The sequence below is a fragment of the Cyanistes caeruleus genome, chromosome 19 (assembly GCF_971803275.1).
Source record: "Cyanistes caeruleus chromosome 19, bCyaCae1.hap1.1, whole genome shotgun sequence".
Classification (NCBI taxonomy): domain Eukaryota; kingdom Metazoa; phylum Chordata; class Aves; order Passeriformes; family Paridae; genus Cyanistes; species Cyanistes caeruleus.
Window position 1 is genome coordinate 1,964,759 of NC_141719.1, and position 24,209 is coordinate 1,988,967.

Consider the following 24,209-nt stretch of genomic DNA (forward strand, 5'->3'; position numbering starts at 1 on the left):
TATTTTACACTAAAAAAAATACTCTTTTCCTTTTGAGAGGAGTGTGGCAGACTGAGTCCTTCCCAGGTATATCCAGTTTGATCACAGCATCCCTTCAGGCATCAGCCTCTGCTGGCTAGGAGAAATAGCTGGCAGATGTGCCTGCACACTGGGGACATCTCCCCATTTCCCAGGCTCCCTGATACATGGAAATGCTCATGTACTTGGAAAGGAGGCTGCAGAGCAGCAGGGAAGAGGCCAATCATCTCCCACATCCCTTGCCAGCTGCTGGCTGCCCCACAAACCCTGTGCCCTGCCAAAGCTCTGAAAAACACAAACCAAACTGCAACACTTTTGCTCACTTAAAAGTCCACCCAAGTTTGGAGCTGCTGATGGAGCTGCACAAATCACAGACAGACAGGAAAAAGGAAAACCAAAGGGCTATGGAAGCACTGACCCACCTACACCCCAGGGGAAAAGGAGCACTGCAGCTATTTACAGACATCTCAGGGACTGTCATGGCATAACTACACCAACAGCCTGAGCAGAGCTAACCACCTACCCATGGCTCAAAGATCAGAGTCAGGGCAGACAGGTTTTGCCTGGACAGGACACCACAGCCAGAGAAAAGCCATCTGAGAGCCATGGTCTGAGCCAGATGGGAATCATACCTTAAAAGAGAGAGACTTTCCTTTTTTCTGCTTGGTGGTAGATAAGAAGTTCAGAAAACAGTATTTTTCAGCACACAGAGCCATAAATATATAAAAATTAAGGACAGGCACTAAAATTAAAGTTACATGAACAGCAGCAGGCACACAGCTCCCTGCACAAGGTTCATGTGAGAACAGAGATGCATTTTCAAAGCACCCTGAGGCACTGAAGTGTTTAAAAACCTCAGGCAGCTTCCAAAATCACCACTGCAGCTTTTCTCTCTGGGAGGGGGAGGGCAGCAAACAAGCAGGACAGACTCCCAGGAGCCACAACTCAGCCCCAGCAATTTCCACACAGCTGCTCTGCTACTGCCGCTCTCCAGAATCACATTCTCCTGGAATGAAGTTCTGGCACACTTAGGAATTAAAGTGGTTTACAAAAATCACTGTAATTCTGCTCTGCAATAACTCCTGTGACATAATCTTACCAGAGCAAATGGATTTCTTGCAGACCAAGACAAGCCCTGCACCCCTGGGCAATGGTGTTTTGGAGCTGGAGGGCACAGAGCTCCCCTCCACTCCAGCACCAGAGCCATGGCAGCAGCAGAGGAACCCAGCAAAAAAAACAGCAATTTGGTCAGTTTGCCACAGCCTGGATGAGACTGCCACAGCAGCACTCCATCCAGAGCTCAGTTTCATCCAGGAAAGGGGTGTTCATCCCACAGGAAACAGGCTGATAATGGGGAGGGTGAGATCCCACAGAGCCCAGGGCTCATCCCACTCACCGCCATGTACGGCCGGCACCCCGCGTCCCGCGTTTTGGCAATGGAGTCCACGAGCTGTCCGCTAATGCCAAAGTCACAGAGTTTAATATTTCCATTTCTGTCCAGAAGAATATTGGAAGGTTTGATGTCTGCAGGAGAAAGAAATTTAAAGCAGTAAGTCACGGCTGGAGGTTTCAATTTCAAGCAGAGCAGCTGCAGAGGATTGAGGCCGGCAGCGCCGCGCCGTCGCCGTCACCTTTGGCACCGGATCCTGCACGGGAGCACGAGGGGATGGAGCCAGCCCTGGAGATGCCACGTGCCCAAAGGCAGAAGCAGATGCCCAAACACCCTGAAATCACTTACATGGAAAACACAGGCTGAAAGGGCAACAGAACAGACACTGGGACACTCGTTCAAAACCTGGACTCAGACTTGTGGCAGTACAGGTGCCCTGCTTACACTCTGAGTGAACCAAGGGCTGCTAACAATCCTTGCAATTATTTTAATGGACAAGAAGAATAAGTATAAACTCATAAAGACACGAGGAACTCACCTCTGTGAATGATTTTCAAGTTTTCTTTTAAGTGGTTTAGTGCTTTCACAGTCTAGGAAAGAAAAATAGATTAAAAATTAGCAGATGTCGTAAGAGTCCTGTGATTATTAAATTTTTGGAACTCCAAGAACAGGGGTAAAAAGCATTTAATACATTGAAATATCAATGCTATAATATGCCATGTAATAAAAGCATTTTTCTCTGAACCTTTTCTGCAAAAAGAAGGTGATATAAGAGAGAGTATGGGCTTAAGTGAACATACATCCCCTGTGACCTGCAAAGATCCCACTCTGGGAGAGGGGAGTAAGGGGTGGAAACAACAATCTCTGATGTTAATTATTCTGAGCAATAACTTATTTCAATCCCTATGCTGTATTTTTTTCAGTAAGTCACAACTGTTTCAATTATCTGACTTTTCATTAGGCCAGAACTTCCAGGTTATACCAAGAAAACATCAGCCAGGTTCTCCAGTGCTTTTGGGAGACTTTGCACAAGACTGCCAGAAGCTTCTCTGGTCTGGGCTGGTGCCTGTGCTGCTGGTGCTCCCATTCAAGCAGAGCAGGAAGTTGGTGCCACGGTCTGTTTATGAACTGATTACTGACCCCAGGACTTCCTTTTACACCATGCAATACACTGTGGGAAAGTCATGAGCACACTAAGAATCACTCCCAGTGTGGTGCAAACAGCAACAGCAATTCTGCTCCACAGACCAACCAGCTTTTCACATGGAGTATCATCTGAACAAGGATCTGAACTTTTCAATTATCTTCAAGAGAAAGTTTTAACAAAATACTCACAGCTAAAGTGATTTTGCCTAAGATTTCTTCTGGAATAACATCATCTAATACACTATATACATATTTGTAAAACTTATCAAACGAGGTAGACATGAGCTCCATACAGATCCAACAGTCACCCTGGAAAGAGAAAATAATGTTGTGTTACTATGTTGAGATAAAAATGAGAAACACAGATCCAGAGAGCACATAGAGATCTGTTGAATCCTATGAAATACATTAACAGCAGCATGCATTTGATAGAAAGGATGGAATTCAGCTTGATTATTTTTAGCAGTGAAAGACTTGCTCCCATTCACAGTAGAGGTATTTACCTGCCCAGCTCACACCCAACATTACAGTTTAGATGTTTGAACCCAGATGAATCCAAACCTCACACACTGTTCTGTTCTCCAGAAGGCTGCAGGCACCGTGGAACACTCAGAAGAGGGGAGCTGCTTTCCTAGGAAGGGCTGGCTAGCTGGGGAAGAAGGCTTTGGTTTATAGCCACAGGCAGCTCCAGTTTATGCTGCTCATTTGGCATCAGGCTTTTCACATCAGCTCAAGGCAGAACAGGAGCTGATGTCATCCTCTCAAGGGCTGTTACAAGCTTGAGCCCAGAAAAATCTCATTTCACTCAAAAAAACCAGAAGATGGAGTAAGTGCTGTGACAGACAAGGAAGCAGGTACGTCATAGTGAAAAAGGCCAGAGCAGAACAGCAGGACAAGGGCATAACCAGCAGAGTTCAGGAGACCTGGAAAAAGGTGAACCTGGGCTGCTACAGACCATAGGGTGGCTATGGAGGAAGCTGGCTAAGGAACTGGTCAGATTTAAACTAGAGAAATGAAATTGGGCAATACACGTAGACAATTTTTCTTTTCCGCACTAGCAATGAAAGCAAAGTGCAGGTGAAGCTCTTCCATTTGATGGAGAGTGGCTCAGGGCAGGCAGTGTGGCTCCACAGCCAGTGATGTGAATAAATCAAGTGGGACTAGAAGCCCACCAGAGCTTTACGAGCCATCTGTAGTGAGAGCAGCCTCTCTCTCATGGACTGGTTCTACTGGCTACAGGATCATTCAAAAACTGCTTCTGTTTTGATCAGATTTATAAAAAAATTGAGACAGGCCTGGGCTACTGTACTGAGACCATGGGGGACTGGACTGGTTCTAGAGAGCCAGAATGCCACTCATCACCTGCAGCCTTGTATTTATGTCCAATTGCACCAGTACTGTGAGTGGCTTCCATTGCCAGGCTACAAGAGCTGGTGTTTGGACAGCAAAACAAACCAAGTGAACAACATTTGAGCAGAGCCATTACCATAATAAAGGCTTCATTCACACTCTGCATCACAGGTTGGGATGGGTATGGTACTGAAACTTCAAAGAAGTACAACAAATTTATATCCAATGGTGATTTTTAAGCATAAAAAAAACTTTTTCATGATCAAAAGCACCCAAGGGAAGACCTGGTTTACTGGTCTACTGAAGTAGATGCCATACAGAACTCCTGAATGGGGGCATTTATTAATCTGATAATATAAAAACCTACCTGACCTACATGAATTCATGCCAGCAAGATCAATGGAAAAAGGTAACAGGCCTTTTCCACTACGCAGTATCCTTAAGGCTGGTGGCAAGATCCAAAACTCTACAGGCTAACTCTTCCTGGGATTTGGAGAGCCTTACCTGTTGGCAAACTGGTGAATTTGAATGGGAAGAAAAAGGAAGACTGGCTGTGCAATGGGGACTCAGCTGTCTCCCTGACCAAACACCAAGAAGCACTGATGCACATGGGCAAGTCCTACTCCACTGAGAACTGTGAGGACAAAACCACCCTAATGAAAGTTTCACTTTAAATTTTGCCTCTTCCGTCAGGTTGATTTCCGATGATAAAATGACAAAAGTGCTTCCATTTTCTCTTCCTCCTAGAGTTATTCTTCCAAAGAATGCATTTTAGTCCTTACTGGGTATTAGATTACCAGATGCTAATGCACATTTTGTAGACATTCCAAAAAAATGTCCAGGAACACCCTGTGCATTTAATTCAAAATATCCCTGTCCAGGACAGACACAAAAGCCACTTCACAAGCAATGGAGATGCTTCAGCTTCTCAATGCAGAGAATTGCCATTGACAAGGGAGCAGGTGTCACAAAGATGTCACTCATCTGGAGTGCAGCTCATCAGGAAAGAACACACTGGAGGTTCCCTGTGAACATGAGGGAATGCTTCTTGTGAGGAGGATCAACCACTGGCACAGGTGGCCCCAGGAGACTGTGGAGACTCTATCCCTGGAGAGAATCAAAAGCTATTTGGATACAGTCCTGGTCAAGTGGCCCCACTTGATGATGGCTGGAAAAGGTGACCTTAGAGGTCCCTGCCAACACCCACCACTCTATGATGCAAATGCTGAGGATTTATCACATCTGCTCACTGCAGGGGCAGCCAGCTCTTTATGCACCAGTGAGAGAGACTGACAAATGTCACCACCACCAGTAGATATTTATGTGGCACACAGGACATATTTCCTACAGACCAGGGACTAACAACGGGGACAGATGTTCTCAGGAATGGCAGCACAGGCAAGGATTTCCATAAAAACAGTGTGAGGTGCATCAACAGCAAAGAGATCAAACAACTGAGCAAGGCATGTCAGCAATTCACAGCAGCCAGCACTGTGCTACCAACACATCCATCCCAGCTCTTCGCTGCTGCCAGCAGAAGTTCCCCATGGGCTGATTTACCCGGTTCCCTAGGCATGTTCTGTAACTTGCAATGAATTTTTCATTGAATAATTTTATCAAGTATTGAACTTGTTGGTTTAAACTTGGTTCAACTACACTTGCACTGTGTAGGAGTCACTCCTGAGATTCCAAGTCAGATAAGGCACTTTTCCTCTTCCCCTTTTCAAAAGAAACACAATCAGAACAGGTACTTTGAAGAGCCACTAGTGTGGTCATGGTAACTACCCAAACATTCACAGCTTTACAGGTACTGCTTCAAACCAGAGCAACTATAAAGCTTGTAGCAGACAGGCAAGAAAAGAAGACCATCTGTTTTCCAGACCTAAAAACCTCTTAAAGCAGCTACGCTCAGGGATAAAGTCTTGGGGGTCCCAGTGCAGCCCTGTGGGCTCAGCCCACAGCTCCTCTTTTCTCACAAGAAGAGACTCAAGCGAAATGTTTGCAGAACATCTGTCAATCAACCTTTTTTTTTTTTTTCCTTCCCCCATCTAGCAAGTACAGCCTTGAGAAGAAACACGTAAGAATGAGCAGCCAGATCCTCTTCAATCACATCTCTGATGGTCGATGTGGACAGCTCTGTGTGCACCAGCAGGACTGGGCTCTCCTGGGTGCAATATGGAAAAACCAGCTGGTCTCCTGGGGCCAGTGGGAACCCCACCAAGTTCAACAAGTGTAAGATCCTGCACCTGGGTCAGGGCACTCACCAGTGATTCCCATGATGGGATTGAGAGCAGCCCTGAGGAGAAGGGCTGAAAGATACTGGTGGATGAAAAATTGAACATGAGCTGGTAACATGAGCTTGCAGCCCAGAAAGCAAACCATGTCCTGGCCACGGTGCACTGAAGTCCCTGACTGCACAGACTTACACCATCTTACACTCTTTCAGCTTTGTTCTTGTTTCATTGACCAGAGAATTTAATCTCATCTAGTGAGTGCCAATGAGCTGAAGCAAAGTCCTGTACCTGGCAATCAATGTGTTACATGCTCCATCACAGAAATGTCCTTTGTGACTGAAGAACAGGCAACAAATTATAAGGTTCAGGTGCTGCCTGCTGAGGGACAAGCAGCACCCAAAGAAGACTCTCCCTATTACAAAACGCAGAACAAGCAAGAGAAAATACAACTACAGAAATTTTTGTGTAGTATTTTCTGCCTTTCCAAATAGAACTGCTGGTATTCACAGGGGCTGCCACAGGAACTTGTGTTCACAGCTACTTCCCTGACTGCAAGCTGGGACACTTGTCTGGGTACAAAGTAAGACCTTGCATAATTTTGTCCAATTTGGTTTAGTATTCCCAAACTGTCAGGATCCCAGAGCTTAGCTCTGCCTCTCCACATCAAACACTCCCTGTTGTGGAAGGCTGCTTGCCTTCCCTCTGTGCCAGCTGCCCTGCTGCTTCTCCTGGAGCTGCTTGGATCCTGCCAACCTTCTGACTGCACAAGCTGTCTATTCAGCATGTTAAACTCCTGTGAAGAGGCTCACATGGAAGTGTTTCACCTTTTAGGAGCAGGCAAAGAAGATTTCTCAGCAGTTGCTCAATCCATAGCCAGAGCTATATCCATATATATTCAGCTATATCCATAGCTGAATCCCAGCTCAGAGTAGGTAATCCCAAAAGGATTTCCTTACTTTTCACCTTGAAATGCTGGAACAAACAGCTTTGTTTTATATAGTTTGCTGCAGATTTTCTGAGAGAGTTTCAGTCTTCACCAATGTCCCATGAGCTCTTACACCCCAAGGGGATGGTGCAGCAGTGACCTGGATCTTTCACAGTTATTTGAGAACTGATCTGATATGTAGACTGGGGAGTCAGACAGATCCAAACAGCATGCTGAAATTCCTTTTTTCCCTTTCTGTGCTTCTCTGCTGTCATACTTTGCTATCTTTAAAAGATTAAAATTCTACTTAATACTGGAACAAGTAATTAATAGGACAAGACAGAAAACTTTATGGAAGCCTCCCAGCCCAGCCTTTGTACCCTTGAGGAATGTGCCTTGGAACATCCCTAGGCAGTGAGGGACCAAGGAGAGGGGAAGGATGGTTCCATCTCAGAAGCAAATAGGACTTATGCTGAAGGGGAAAAAGGGGATTTCACTCCAACAAGAGTGATGCCAATGAAACCTTTCCTAGACAGAGCATGCAATCCTGGGAGCCCTGCCTGGCTGCAGGATGATGAGATTTTTGGACATGACAGAAAGTGCAGCCAAGCTGGCATTTGGGTGCTTTTATATGGTTTATGTATTTACATTTACACCCTGAGATATGCCCACAGCTGAAGGGAGGTGAGAGGCTTGCACAGCTCTGAGCATGTTGCTCATCAGCATCTGGCAAGACACTGTTTTGTCCACAGACCTTCCCTCACACCAGCTGAAAGACTTACCACCATTATCTCAGCAAAGCCAGAAATTTCCAGCAAAGCTGAGGCTCCACACATGGTAGGAGCTTGTACTGTGTGAGCATGGACAATGCCTGCTGGCCCAAAATGGCTCTATGTTCAAAAAGATCAGAAAAAGCAGAGCGTGGGAAAAGGAAGAATTATTATGCTTATTTTAGAGAATGGGATTTAAACCAGAGGAGTGACCTGGCAAAATTACAGAAGCAGACTCTCTAGAAGCAGGAATTGAATATTCAGACACAGTTTTGGGTTTTATCTACAACACTGACCTCTCTCTAAAAGTTTTCCAGTAAAACCTCACAAGACTCTGCACATGCTGCTATGCCTGATAATCCCCAAAGACCACCTGCAGCCCTTAGGTCTCTATTTTCCTTCTTCTCCTGAGTAGAGGTCAGGAGATCTCCAGTGATCTGTTCTGAAGTAATGGAAAACAGCCAAAGGCTCCATATCTGTCCCCCTATACTGTGACAGTTTCAAAACAGAGCAGTTACAGGAGCAGGGATAATCCAAGCCTGCAGAAGAACTACAAGAGGAAGGAGAAGAAGCAGTCAGATTTCAACATCCATCTTCTCCAAGCCTCCTGTTGCAAAGGGACAAAATGCTTGTTCAGAAGTGCCCGGACACCTGGGTCTCCTGGCTAAACACCCGGAGTAAAAGTGGGGAATCAAGAAACATAACATGTATCAATTTTCTCCTCCTTAGCATGAGCTTCAAATTACCAAGGGAAAAAACAAGGTAAAACCCAAACTCTGCTACAAGTGAAGCAAGTTTGGGGTGCCCACCTCTCTGAAGAGCGCGCCATAAAACTGAACAATATACGGGCAGTCACTGCTTCGCATCACTACATCAAGGTCCATCAGAAGCTGCTTCTGCTCCTTTTCATCCACTGTCGACCGAATTCTCTGAAAGAGGAAGAGTGGCAGAGACTTTATCACTTCCATGCCATTACTGTATGCTCAGCCCTGCTGATGGACTCTCGTGACCAGGAGCCCAAACCCAAGCAGAGCAGGCAGTCCCCCAGGCATGCTCAAAAACACTCTGGAGAATCAAGCAGTGCTCTCAAATAAGAAATGTAACTGAACACTTCTAAAGCTGTTTAATCAGCCTATAAAACCCTCAGTCCTTGCATAAGCATCAACATTTTCAAATGAAATGTCAGGAAGAAATTAAAGAGCTGAAATTTCATTGAAAACTACAGCAAAACAGCACATCCAGGCTTTCATTTCAAAACAAATTCCCACACAGTTCTTAGCCATGCTGGATGGGGCTTGAAGACTGGTTTGAAATTTAACCAAAGAACATTATGTTTAAAATTTCTAAGCACAGAAGCCAAAGGCTCCTTGCACAGCCCCCACCATGGCTGGGGAGAAGGGACTGCCACAGAAGCCAGGGGACAAATTTCCCTGGTAATGTTAATGATGGGCAGCAGTTCTGTGAACTCTTCTCACAAAACTAACAATCCATTACCTAGTGAAGCTGAGGGAACATCAACACTGTATAGAAAATACTTTATACAGATACATACCCAATGTGTATATTGATATATATATATGTATACACACATGACATTTCATATATACACCATATATTATGAAAAGTTTCACTTGGGCTTCAAAGAATAATGCACATTTGAAAACTGAAAACTGCATTTTCAAACATAAAACTGGTTAAATGAAGGATGGAGATGACCATCCTGTTTTTCATGTGATTTTACAGATATATTTAACATCTTGCACTAATTAATACGTTCTCTGAATCACAAGTGAGGAAATCGTGATCCTGAAGCTGTGATTCACGTTGAAAAACCATTAAAAAAATAAAAAAATATCTGGCAAGAAGTCCAAAGCTATCAGAGGTAGCCAGGACCGTCCTCAGCAACAAAAACTACACAGTTATCCAAGAAAGAAAAATTATTCAAGCTTGTAGAAAAGATCTGCAAGATATTAGCACCCATTTCACCAGTACTATGGCCCCGTGGGCAACTGCTGGTGGCATCAGGACCACACACATCAGCCAGCCCAGGCCAGGTGAATTTCAAGGCTGGCCATTCATATAGCACCACATGTCTAACTGTGCACCATTATGTACTTTAGGACTTCTTTTGTGATGACCCATACAAAATAAGGACAGTACACTGTGATTTTCCTTACCTGTAGTATATCCTGGTATTTTGGTATTTAACCACTTGTTAATGTTCTAGTACCTCTACTTTGGCCTAAACCAGTAAATATGTTTATATTTTTTCCCACCATGTGAATTCTAGAGTTCTTGGGGACCTGTCAGGAGACTCATCCAGCATCCACAGTCTGTAATACCCATGATGTGCTGAGCAGGTGGGGTTCTGTGTCACCAACAGAGCAAGAAGCAGCTCAGTGGGCCAGGAACGGAGCTAAAACACTTCACCTCCAGGTCACTGGTTCAGGTCTGTGCCACACAAGTTTAGCCAGCCACTGGCTATTCCCTCCTCCTGTGCCCTCACCATACAAAGCTCTGCAATCCCCTGAGAGGCTGAAGGCTGAGCAGAGTGAATGTTTCTGTCCAAGTGACAGCACTGTGGGAAATGGAAATGTCACTGCCCTGACCTCCATGGAAGGTGATGGATGCCAAAGCCACTGTGGTGAGACCTAAGAAGACCATTAGTTCAGCCTCTCACTGAGACATAACCCACACTGAAAAGGTCACCTCTGGTGAGGAACCAAAAGCTTTTCTCCACATTGTATCCTCCTTCTGTGCCCACTCCATGTCTGTCTCCAAAAAGCCTCTGTCCTGGTCATCTTAGAGTTGTCCCAGCCCTGCTCTGCATTCCCCATGCACCTGCACAATCCTGTCACAGCCAACCCCACAGCATCCACCTCAAAGTCCACAGCTTCTCCTGAAAGCATCTCCTCCCATCTCTGACATTCCTCCTCTGCTGTCACTTCTCCAGCACTGGAAGCCATGTGAAATATACACTGTATGGTGGAGGTGATTTTAATGGCACTCCAGAAAAACACTGGAACCAAACGCTCCTCTCCTCAAACATGAGCAAGAAAGGGCTGGCAGAGGACCCAGAGCACAGACAGTGGGTCAGCTACAGGGCAGAGGACAGCTTGAGAAGCCAGCGTGGACACTACAACAAACACTGCTTCAGGGAGTGAAAGGAATGCCATGATACAAGACTGGGAGCTCTCATAAAACAGCGCTGGAGACTGGCAAAGTCAAGAGAAAGGGAGAGCTCAGAGGAGCAGCATGCAGCACAGCACACAGACAGGGTCAGCCCAGGCTGGACAAGGTAGCTCTGTTTGTACCAGGGAGCCTGCTGCAGCTCAGCACTCCCAGTTCAGCAGCAGAACAGGAGGGTCAGGAAAGTCAACAGCAGTCCCTACCCAAATAGCTCGTGATCCATGATACAACCTGCTACCTAAACCCAAGGCACAGGGCAAAGCACTGCAGCTCCCACAGACACTCCCCAAGAACATGGGAATGGCAGGGAAGGAAGACACAAGGTGAGGCAGCTGCTTAAGGCAGAATTTCAGACAGGGATGGACAGGAGTTGACTTCAGGCCTTACAGATCTCAGCCCAGTCACCTTCCTGCAGTCACTGATAAGTGGCCCCACAGCCAAACAAGCCACAGATGGAAAAAGGGGGATTTGTAGTAGAAACTTATGGAGTCTCCTTTTTAACAATTCCTTGTTGGCCTCCAATTTAAACTTTTTCAAATCGTCTAGGAGAAAATTTTCCAGCCCTTTTTAGTCAAACACAGGTTAGGACAAAGCCTTCCAACATAAGGAAGAAGAGCTCTGAAGCCATGCTTTGAGTAGCATCAACAGCAAAAGCACAGTCTGTGCTGTGGATTGTGCCACCCTGAAACCTAAAACCAGGCAGATTCCAGAAACTTGACCCAAAACAGAAGAGATATCATCCAGCACAATGTGCACACAGAAAGATTCAGGTGCAGTGTGAAGTGACCAGTTGAAAAAAAAAATCTAAAAAAAAAGAAGGAAAAGAAAAAAAAATAAAAAAATCTATAAACACCAAACTGAAACTCAACTCCTTGAACTGTGAGACAATCCAGAACTGTCCTGAGTGCAGGGCTCACCAGTGTCCTCAGCAGAAAGCTCAGCACAGCAGTGCCTGGCAGTGCCATGGGAGATGTGGTCCTTCCATGGGATGGCAGGGATTTGGGACAACAAACCAGTAGCAAAAGAGGGTTTGCCCAGTCACTGCTGAGGATGGGAATACCTATCTCCCCACGTGAAACACATTTACTGCTGACTGAAGTGGATCACAACTAGTTTCCCACCTCCTGTCATGAGGCTCTAACTTTCACTGTTCCTTTTCAGTTCTAACTCATCCACTCCCTCCCCAGCTACCCTACCAGCAGGACTGGGAACACTGGTTTCCCCAACTCTCAGCCAGCAGACCTAATGACTGAAACAGAAAATTCTGAGTGTGTCACTCACTTGTGGGAAGAAGTATAATGATGGTTTAGCAATAATAAAACCCCAAGACTTCTCTTTGGAAGTCATATGGACATGGGAAGGACAGAGAAATGTGCCCCTGGCAGGAGCTAAATATACAAATGTATATTTCTGATGGGCCTTTATGGGCTATCAGGCATCCAGGAAAGGATGGAAGGATCATGGAGGTATAAACAAATGTTAAATTTCTGCTCTCAGGGGCATTTGATACTTAGCAACCTCCTTCAACTGTGAGACTGCCATCGAGAAAACAGAGAGAGTCAGACAGGAACTTCTGGTTTGAAGCTGTGGGTGAGAGAACAAGTGCTGACTACCAAAACAATGTACAAGAGATGCTGTGCTTGGAACAAGAAACAGCTCCAGGGCTTACTGGTTTCCCCAGGAAGAAAAGGGATCTTTTATGGGCCCATGGGCTTGACACCTCTGATTACCCAACTGATCTTGAAAATGCCTCTGATTTCCTTAGGACAAGTTTAGAGAACAATTAGAGCACATCAAAACTAATATTAAACTAAAGAGAAAACAGGAAACCACCAACAATGGCTGAGGACACTGACTGGAACTGGAGGATGGACTAGGCAATTCTGCACTGGGACTAAGTCAGCTGGGCTGAGGATATTGGAAGACACAAAAAAATCTGGCCTGCAGCTGAAAATCACCTTATTTTAGGGTGGGGGAATCTGAACACTGTGGACAAAACCACCCTCTCCCCCAGCTGGGTTACTCCCTTCCACTCGTGTCTCGGTGATTTCTTTCTCAGCCAGCTGAACTGGTTGAAATGAAACTGGGAGAAGCTGCTGATGGTGAACCCCAGATGTCCAAGGTGTTCCCTGCTGCAGGGCAAAGAGGTGAGGAGCAGGAAGATCTCCTGCCTGAGCCTGAGGCTCATGCATCACTGCCAGGGACACCAGATGCTCAGGACACCACTGCTGTGTTTAGGCTCCTAACCTGCACAGGAGCCACCCAACATATCAAAGGTTGACTATTTAAAATATGTTCTTATTTATTTTATGAACTTTTCAAACAAGCAGCTTTCCCAGCCTTCCAGAGGCACTGTGAAGTACCTGGCTAATAAAACCCACACCATGTACAGTATTTCAATGCAAAGCAGAGCATCCTGCTCCAACTGGAAGAATCCTCCCCAGCTCTCATTCCAATTTGGGTTATTTTTTTGATTCCTATTCCAGGGACCATTTAAAGCATCTTTTAGGGTGAACTGTCACCAGGGCCAGAAGGAAACCTCAGGACAGAAATTACACCCCTCCATCAGCTGGGTGAGTTTCCCAAGAAAACATTTAATCCAAATAAATGGGGTTTCTCTCTGTGCCTCTAATTTGTGGTACCTTCATAGAACAAGAGGCAGAGTCCCTGGAGCAGCTGGGACAACACCATGTGGTGATGCTGGGGGACAAATACAAAGGGCTGGAGAATTGCACATACTGTGGAGCCTCTCAGACAAAACCAGGACAGCACTGGAGCAGATCCTGAGGAGGAACCAGGGCTCTCTGGACAGTGGGAAGCCCAGGACAATGGTCACAATTCAATTACGGACTGCCACAGACTGGGAAAAACTGCACTAAAACAAGAAACCAGAAGTAAAATCAAAGGATAGTGGGTAGAACTGGAAGCCTGACCAGGCAAGATCACAAAGAGCTGGTGCAGCAGACACACACCAGGCAGGAGAAGAGATTTCTCCCAGGAAAATGAAGAGCCAGGAAGAGAAACCTGACAAGGTGAGGATTCAGCATACAAAATGGCCTTGCATTTATTGGTTTGCATAGCCAGATCTCGCACTAGACAAAACTAGGCTGCTCTCTTTCCCACCTGGAAAAGTCTTGATCTCATATGCCAAAAAATCCTTAAGAAAATGAAAAGGGTATTTCAGTGACAGGAAGACTGTGATGGCAGTTGACTCAGAGTAAAAAGGTGCAACTCCAGGAAGATCTGAAAGAAACAACCTAAAGAATGAAAGGATTGCTTTTTATTTGGAAATAAAAATTTGGAAGACTAGGAAAACATAATGCAACATTTTCTAGGGGCAAAAATGAGAAAGGTTTGAGCATAAATCCTCTTGAGCTGGATCCCTCTTTCATTCACACTCTCCCTCTCCTCCTGATAGCTCTAGGAAACAACTCTCTGTGGCAGAAAGCATAAGGGGTGCACAAACAACTGCAGGTTGTCCCTGCTCCTGCAGCCCACACCAGCCTTCAGCCTATTCCCAAAGAGGGACAGAATGTCTTTGTCATTGAAAGAATATTCACAGAGAATGACCAAGGCTGAAGGAGAGGGAGGAGCAGGACTGGGGACAAGAGCTGATCATCCCAGCCATGCATCACCAGCTGAAACTTTGCTGCAGTGGTTTCAGCCAGTGACACAACGAGGCTCATTTCAGGCTCATTTTCCTCCTTTGCTACTGACTCTGGAGCACAGATAAAAAGCCTTCTGACTCACCCAGGGCCCTGGCAGCCCTGCCCATGCCAGTAGACTCATTAAAGGTGCCAGGATTACATATGCCAGGACCCATGGGCTGACAGACCAAAATGAGTTACAGGGAAAAATGAAAGAAAACAGTGTCTCCACCTGCAGATCCCAAGTTATTTTGGTCATATTTCAGCCCTAAGGAATTATTTTCCTTCAGTGGTAAGAAAAACTGGATGTGCAGCAAAAAACAGCTGTGCTGGAAGAGTCCTGGGGGCACAGGAGCCTGTGAGCCACTGATGCCACACACACCAAACAGGAAAGCTTGGGAAGCTTCAAGGAACTGTTCTTGGGCAATGGCAGGACAGGCTACAAAAAGCAAGAGAAAGGAGCTGGGAATAGGATTTGAAGAAATGCTCTGGCAGCCATACCCTTTGAGGGGAGCAGAATGAGTTAGAAGAGGTGCCCAGCTGGCCTGGCACAGCAGGAGCTGCCTTTGGTCAGAGAAGACTCCAGCAAGGGGAAACGAGCGATGTTTCAAGCTGCTCACTTGCAGAACAAGGAGGATTTGAATCTCCCAGTGGTAGAATGTGGTGACAAGCCTGGTCATGGTAGCTACAAGCAGGACACAGCCCATCCAGAAGTGGGGTAGGAATTTCCTGACCGTGCTGGGAATTTGCAGCAACATTAATGGAAATCTAGGGAGTGGTGGAAAAGGATGAAGGAGCAGTTGGGACAGGCCCCTGGACCAATTTTCTCTGTACCTAGTGAGCAGTACAGAACAGTCAACTTTTGGCTTACAACTTCCATAAAGCTGTTTCCTTGTGCTGGTCCCTCCAAGGATGCTTGGCCTGCTGCACTGGTGATGCTCTTGGGGAAGCACAGGAGGGACAGCAGCTCAACAAATAACCAGACAGTGGCTCCACACTCCAGCTGTGAGGAGATCCTGACACCTGCCCCCAGCATGGTGCCACACCACAGAGCTGCAGGTGCCATGGAGATCATAGCCAAGACCTTACTAAACTGACATATTTTCACAAAACACATTTTCCCTTCTCAAACTTCTTACAGAAGAGCTTTATGCTGAAGGAGAACACACAGCTGAAGGCAACAGTTCCACGAGACCACAAAGCTTGAGAGAGAGAGAAGGAGGGGGACAGCCCCCAACATGGGCAGGTTAAGATAGAGGAGGAGCAGAAGATTAATGCACAACCATGGCTGCCCCCAGGAAGCTGAGAAAGGGTAATCTGAGGAGTGTGGGATGAACTAGCCACTAGCCCAAGCTTAGCCCTATCCTGAAACCTCATCTCAAAGAACTGCACCATCCAGTCTGGGGAATTGCTGCTGCTGCTGCCTTGGAGGCCTCACTGACTGTTCCACCCACAGGCCTTCCTTTGCTCAATTTTGTGTTTTCTCCCCACTGGGACAAACAGAACAGTTGTCTACCACTACTGTTTTGGAAATGATGCTGTTGCCCAAACCCTCCAACCTTCCCTCCCCAGCAGGCCCAGCCATGTCCACCCAAAAGAAACAGGGTCAGAGAAAAGAAGGTGGCACCAGTTCAGCCCACAACTTTAACATTTCACAGTTTAGTCATTGTAAACAAATTGGATTTACTTTTTTAAAAGTAAGCCCCAAGCCCAGAACACAACTCATCCCTTGGGAAAGCCAGCTCAACATGCTGCACCATGCCATCCGCAGCTGTGTGCTCCAAGGACACAGAACTGGAGCCTTCTGCCTCCCACATGGCTGTACCTGCACCATGGGCTCTCAACAGTGACAAGGCTCACCTAGGGTGCTGGAAAGTCCTCGTGCAAACAGTGTGGGACAAGAGAACCGCTGTGCCAGCAGGCACATCTTCTCCCTGACACAAGCTACTCCCTTCTCCGCACGGCTGTAGCCACTGCAGAGCTCCAGGAAACAGCTGCTCAGCTCTGGGGGTGTGCCCCCTTCACACCCTTAGCAAAACTACAGGTACCCAGGCCACACACCTGAGTCTGAGAAGATGGAGGTGTCCAGGAATCATTTAACTACACCAACGTTTTTCAACCTGTCACCTGCAAACTACCCTTGTGAGTTCTACCAAAGGTAGACTGAGAGAAACCGGCCTTTAGTTACAGGCAACCTCTAGTACCACTGCAGACTCTAAGGGATTCAAACCCAGCCTGAAACAGCACTGCATGGTCATCAAAAACACTCAAGATCCCAGCACTGTGAGGAAGTCAGTAGTTACTGGAGAAGATCAAAGGATGGGGGTTACTCCAGTAACCTGACACACTAGAGACAGGTAGGAATTACAATCAGAGCAGCTGGAGCTGGGCCTGAGCTATGTCTGCCTGGCATGTGAGGCCAGCAGGGGCAAATGTTTCCAGACTGGATCAGGGAATGTTCTGAAGAAGACAGAGAGTTGGAAAAGACAGCAACACAGACTCCTGCATAGCTCACTTCTGCTTTTTCCTGGGAGCCATGAGAGCACCTACAGTTGATACCATTGACAGAGTTAAGAGACAGATGTCATTAGCAACCTGCAGTGAGCAAAGGAAAGGACCAGAGAGACAGAGAACAGCTGCTGCCCACCTCCATGGACAAGCAGCTCCTCTAAGATGCCCAGTGAGCAGCACTGCTGTGGCAAGACAGATAATTATTGCTCAGCTGGGAGAGGAGGCTGTTCCTGGTTCTAAGGTGAGTATTTGGGTAGCATAAGGTAGAAAATGGACAGTCAAGAAACCTGCTACACTTTCCACCTCCAGGACAGTCTGACATGGTAAGCACAAAGCAGACAATCCATCATACATCAGCAAGAGCACAACATTCCCTAGAAGACATCCACTCCATTCCAGCTCCTCCTGGTGAGGCCACACCATGGCACATGCTGACATTAATAGCTAATTTCAAGCCATTACTTTATTTCACAAAAGACACTAAGAAGCTATGAGATGTCAAGTTGTGCCTACCACCAGCCTAGGCTGTACCTGAACCAGTGACCCAGAGGTGAAAGGCCCGTGCCCCATCATCAGTCTCCAGAGATGTGTGATCCCCTCACAACAGCAGGTTCCTGACAGACATTTTGAAAAGGGCACAGCAATTATGAGAACTTCACAAACCACCTGAAAACATGCCCATTATACACTGTATTTTCAGCAAACAGCAGCCTTTACACCAGAAATAAATAGAACAGAGCAATTAGATGGGTGCTAGATGGAAGAACCTTAATTCTCCATCACACTGCATCCCAATGGACTGAAGTACAAATGTAAGGATGGGCATCACCTACTTTAACTGCCATAATTTGCCCACTTGGTTTGTGGACCATTTTGTTGACAGAACCATAAGCGCCTCGTCCAATTTCTCCAAGGTCTTTCAAGTCCTCTGCTGTAAAATCCCAATGTTGCTCAGGGGAAATCTTCAATTTTCCTGATGATTCAATGCTGTGTGTTCTCAGTCTCTCTCTGTCAAAAATATTGGGAAGCAATTTTTCCACATTTTAAATAGTCTTTAAATGTCTCTTTTCAGCACTTGATTAAACATTAGAAGAGAGGGGTTCACAAAGCTACAGCAACAATCTGACTCCACGAAGGATTTTGGTTGGGGTGGGGGTGGAGGGGTGAGGGAAAATGTTAAATCAAAAATGACATACACTTGCCCACAGCTTCAATTAAGAGTAAGTTTCTCCAGCTGCAGCATAAAATTCAATATGTCTCATAGAGTCATTCTAAGCACTCATTTACACAGTTCTTTCTACTTTGCACAAAATATATCAGGCTGAGAGCAGGATCTGGTAACATGCAGCACCAAGAGCCTGAAGAGCACTCCCAGCCCCATCTCCCCAAACCTCCTGCTTCTCTACACCACCACATCCCAGCACCTGCCTCCCTCCCAGCTGGGATTCTATCAATACAGGCAAAGCTCTTCTGGGTGAACCAGTGAGACTTCAGGATAAGTTTGCCCTTAATGGAAAACTGCAATTAAAAGAAAGAAAATAACCCAAAACCCCCAAAACGCAATACATTTTGATAATCATTTAATTTATCCGAAACTGAAAAAAGAGCCAAGAATTTATAAAAACCAAGACAAGTTCTTTGTGACACATGAAAATAAAATCTGCCTGTTGAGGTGTGTCTTCACCAAGCACTTAATTTAACTTTCTCAGGCAAACCCTGCCCCTGCTGAAGCCACCAGGATTTGCCCAGGTAAGGAGCAGATGAATGTCCAAAATTTGTGTACAGGAGAGTTCAAAGGTGCCCCCCAATGGCTCATTCACATGCAACAATGCTACCACTGAATTAGCAGGAAATGCACAAGTATTTGCAACACTTTTCATCTTAAAATACCATGCAAAATTTCAGGTTTTCATTAGTTATTTAGCTGATTTACACTTCTTGAGTTCTTTGAGCCAAAAGCCCACGTTTTCCACTTTCAAGATGCATTAAGAGCAATGCAGACAATTCCCACTGCAGGACACACTGACCCCACAAGGATTTTAAAGCACACAAGTACTTGTGACCACCCTGTGTACAGGAGAGATCTATCAAACTCGCTGGATATTTGATCCAGCCTCCACTTGCCTGTCCAGGGTCTGGCCCAATGAGCAGAACACACATGGAGGATTTGACCAAACACATGGAGTTTATTGAGTTTATCAGCCGAGGAATAAACAGGTCACGGCTGATTCCACGCTGATAAATCCCATCTTGGTCACCAGCAGCTGCAAACACCACCCAGCTGGGGACCCAACCATGACAGGGTTTTATTGGGATCCCAGGTTTTGAGAGGGCAAAAGGCCAATTGACTGGAGCAGCTACAGTTCAAATGGCTTCCTCTGCTGCACTTTGGGTTAGTGCTGCTAATTTGGAGCAGCTGTATGTCCTGAACCTTTGACCCGTTTGATGGAAGCATTTGGGAGCAGCTCCTCTCCCCACTGCTGGGCTGTGTCTGCCTTGGTGTTTCCTGCTCTCTAACCTGCCCAGCTCAAGATTTAGACCTGCTGTTCCCTACAGTGCTCCTACACTGTGCTTAGGAATGATTTGGGAAACCACCTGCTAGAGCTACAACACAGCCCAGGTGGGATGGATGCCATCTCACAGCTTGTGTGCATAACAAACCCTGCATTCAGAGGGGTTCTCCATGGAAATTGCTTACTATAAAGCGAGGAATGGGAAAAAAGGCAGCTAAATGACAAAAAAGAAAAGAACAGAGGAAAAAAGGAATGAGAAAAAAAAAATGAAAAGAAACATAACCTCCACATGTGCCAAGTGTCTCACAGACAGCTTCTGTTGGGAGCTTCTGAACTGGTTTCTGTCTAACTGCTCCACCATCCTGTTTTGTCAGTGCCATAAAAATAGTTCTTGTTTTGAGGGAGGAAGGGAGGTGAGAAGCACCATGCCAAGGAAGCACAGACAAATGGGCATTTCCTGCCTCACCTCCTGCCAGCTGGTGGGCATGAAGGAGCATGATCTTTGAGAGCTAAATCCTCTTCAAAAAAGCAGAGGAAAAACAGCAGAGAAGTGAAATGTTGAGTTCTCACTGACTGAGCTCCTTTTTCAGCTCTTATTTGAAAATAACATTTCACATCAAAGTTCTCATGGAATGAAAAAGATTTACACATTGAGGTAATTTATTCAAATAAGCAATTAAACCCTTCACCTCTCCTTCCCTCTGCTTTTCAGACTAGGAAATTTTGCTTTTCTGACCCTACACCAGAAGAGAAAGCAAATTGGAATTCATTATTTCCCTGTCACACAAGCAGCCTGTGTGTCCCCAGCTGTGGCGTGAAAGCGGATCTGGGCCATTGTTCCACAGCTGCAGGATGGAGCTGGGGACTATCCCCTCCTCCCCAGGGCTGCACCAAGGGCTCTGAGCTCTCCAGGGCTTTGGATCAAGACAGGCCATTACCATCCACCCCCAGACCTTCCCCTCCTGGAGCCTGGCTTCATTTCCATTATGTATTTATGATGCCATCTGCCTTGTCTCGCAACCACAGTTCCTGCTTAGCTCTTCTCAAATACCCAGGGAAATGGTCACATAACCAAATTACCAGTTTGACAGAGTGACAGATACTTGAATAGAGGTTTTGCTCATTTAGCTGATTTGCCATATGCAAGCAGGGCAGTTTTCCCTTAAGCAGCATGGCCCACCTCAAGAGTCATAACTGGAATGCAAGAATTGCTTCGAATGTCAAAAAAACTGTGCTTCCTATCAGGAATTTTTCAGTGTAAATCAAAATGCAAATCTAGAACACAGACTTTCACCACTGATCTAAACTGGGAAGTTTTTGATGTAAATCTGAGTGAGGCAATAAATCTAAATTGCCAGTGCAGGACATCTATCTGTATGTTTGTACTGCTGCAGGTGTATGAGGACACAGATCTATCGGGTGGACGTGCCTCCAAATGGAGGCAAAAAAGGCTGCCTAAACCCTAAACTACATCCTGGTGCTCTGGATACTACTAGCCTGCTTCAGAGAATAGCAGGACAACCACACAGCCCAGGGTATAGTGAAGGTAAAAGTAGCTAGTGCCCAGTCCCTGGAATCAGTGCACATCAGAGTCTGCACTAAAGTCAGCAGATATGTGCCTTCTCTTACCATTTCATTTTTAAGCTGTACAATCCAACCTTCAACCTTCTCTAAGGCTGGGAATTTTTGGCAAAATTTGACATATATTCTCCAAATGCCCAGGACGTCTAAGATGGACTTGTGGGGCTTTATATATGATTTAAAATGATAATATAAATAGCTGAACTGGGCTAGATAGTCTTCAAACGCTTAAAAGTAGCCTTTCCCGAAGCACCTTAGAGTGACTACAGCTCCTGCCAACTCATCCAGGGCTTGAGCTTCCAGCTCCCCATCTTGCTTTTGAAAATTTTTGAAAAGCAAAGAAAAAAGGGGCTGAGGAGGTGGCTGTGATCCTCGCGTTTGAAAGGCACCAATGTGTCGGTCTCACTGCAGATGGTTACTATGCTTGTCACAGCAGTTATTGCAGGGATTAGGAGCACCAAGCAAGACAACAACTCCCCCAAACAGTTGTCCTTTGTCAGAGCTGTGTCCAGCTTGGCAGGAGGCGGGCGGGTGCTGGCGCCAGGCACCGCCGTGCCCGGCATGGCCGCGAGGCTGCTCGCCACAAGCTGCACAGCTGGACACATCTGTGGTGGCCAGAGGACCGCAAAACCTCCTGTGGAGACCCACGGAGACCTTGGGAAACTCCCAGACAGGCTGTGCAAGTTCCCTGAGCCCCACTGTTAACAACCAACTGCAGGGAGGCCACAACTTTTAAAAACCAGCATTTCCTTGGCATGAAAAAGGAGGACTGTTGAAAGAAGCAGAGAAAAGTTGGTGGGTTCTTTTAAGCAAAACTGAAAGTCTCCAGACATGAAGCAAGGCCAAAAAGATGCTGTAGGTAGCTACCTATCTCCTCTGTGTCACTTTGCTGAGAGCTCTGCAGGACTCAAAGAAGCCCCAAGGTTGACATACTCGATGGTACAGCTGACATGAATAAAACCTGCAGAAGCAAAAAGATCCAAGCGAACCAGCTGTGCTTCCCAAGCCTGCCTGGTGCTGGATGCTGCTCAGAAGTCTCTCATTGAAGATCCTATTTTCACTAGGGTTAATCAGAATATACTCTAATTCTCCACAGTTTTGGTAAGAAGGCTGACATTTTGAAAACTGATTTGTGGTCCATCAGCCAAAGCTAAAATATAAATCCTAACAAAAAAGCTTCCAAGCAAACTGCAGGGCTCAAATGACACTGTGCAACTTCAGAGCACAAACACGGTTCAGGACTGTGGCTGACACATTCCTACCAAGACTTTCAGACAGCCTGGAGAGGTTTTAGAGAGCTTTGTTTCTTCTATATCAAAGTCTGTGTCATTTCTAAAACCATTTTCAGACCCTGCAGGCCAGTGCTAATACTGTATCAACCCTAGTTTGAATTTCACTAGCAAATGCCTCCAGAAGAAATGTTCCAATATTTTACCAAAAGGGTGGAAATGTTGGTGATGTAACAAAGTTTTTTGGATTCTCAAAAGAAGAAATTTTTGTTTTTCATAAACAAACAGCATCCTTGCAAGAGGGGCAGAACTAATTTGGGTTTGCCCTGATCCATGTAAGCTGTCCTGAGCCTTCATTATATTCAGGAATAGATTCCTAGACATGAAGAAGAGATAATGTGGCAAAGGAAGGAAATAGTTTTACACCTGTGACCTACCCAGACTAAAGCAAAGCATATTTGCTCCCTTTCCTTGTGACCAAGAGGCTGAAATTCTCCCTAGCACTGCTCTGGCTTTTTAGGCTCTTCCAGAACATTAAAATAAAGATAAAAACAAAAAGTAGAAGATGGCACAGCCCCTCCACAGCCCACATGTCCCAGCCCAGCACGTGCTGAAGGCTGCTATGAGTCTCCTTGGCTTCAATGGGGCTTGGCTGAGGCTTTTAAAATGTCAATATTTTTTATTAAGCTCCCCTAGTAAAATACTGAGTTACAATGGATTTTAATTAACCTTGCTCTTACATGGAGGAAACCTGTCCACCCAGGTTCGTGGTGAAAACTGAGCTGAATTTAACTGAGCACAGTGATGTCAAACTCATTTTGACTCAGCCATGAGCCAGACTGCAGCACGTTCACTGAACCCACCATTGCTGGGATTTCAAAGTTTAAACTGGATTCAAGAACTTCAGGATAATACTGGAAAACTCTGAGGTAATAAATTTAAACAACCCTTCTGAGAATGCTGATTCTTTTTATTCCTTCTCCTGGGTCACTGGCAGCTCCCTGAGAGAGAACAGCAAACACAGACACGAGCACAGCCGTAATAATCAACAAAATAATCTCAATACAGACCATAAATTGCAAAATCATTATTACACAGCAATCACCCAATGGAATGACACTATTTCTGAGACAATTTCATTACTTTAAGAGATGCCATTTTTGCAGGATGGAGAAGATTTGACAATGGCTAACAGACAGGAAAGCTTACTGTAGCCTGCTGGAAAGTTTCTGGATGAGGTCCGCTTCTCTCCTTTTGAAACTGAACGGGACAATGTGATTACTACCCAGGGTTGCTTGTGTGTCACTTCAGGCAGGAAAGGTTGTGGAAATGACAGGAAAACATGGTGCTGTTATCACATGACACAATAACGTACAACACAATACTCAGCTAGTCACACTGCCCACTGAGCACTCAGGGCACAAATCACAGCCACACCTTTTTCTTCCAATTTCCACCTAAGCAACCTCCCCTCCTTGGGGGCAAAGCAGCACCCGATGACTTGAACTCACTTTAACACATTAAGTCAACATAAACAATTTGTTTTCTTACACTAATGAGAATTATTTACAACTGCATTACTACTACAATTACAAACATGCATTATTAACTTATTAGCCAAATACCTGTATGTTATTGACATGCTACTTCCCTCGAGGCACATTGACCATCCCTGCTCTGCTTTTCTTGTGCTAAGGCAGATCTTA

At 45.7% G+C, this 24,209-nt stretch overlaps 1 protein-coding gene across 1 annotated transcript in view; it reads right to left on the bottom strand.

Annotated features, from left to right (window-relative positions):
* Positions 1–24,209, bottom strand: part of MAP2K4 (mitogen-activated protein kinase kinase 4) — a 67,254-nt gene that overhangs the window by 5,983 nt on the left and 37,062 nt on the right. The window contains exons 5-10 of the mRNA XM_086857765.1: positions 23,713–23,808; positions 18,014–18,188; positions 8,643–8,762; positions 2,744–2,863; positions 1,947–1,998; positions 1,415–1,542 (exon numbers count right to left, since the gene is read on the bottom strand). Coding sequence (XP_086713891.1) covers positions 1,415–1,542; positions 1,947–1,998; positions 2,744–2,863; positions 8,643–8,762; positions 18,014–18,188; positions 23,713–23,808 — 691 coding nt within the window. The remainder of the gene's footprint in view (positions 1–1,414; positions 1,543–1,946; positions 1,999–2,743; positions 2,864–8,642; positions 8,763–18,013; positions 18,189–23,712; positions 23,809–24,209) is intronic.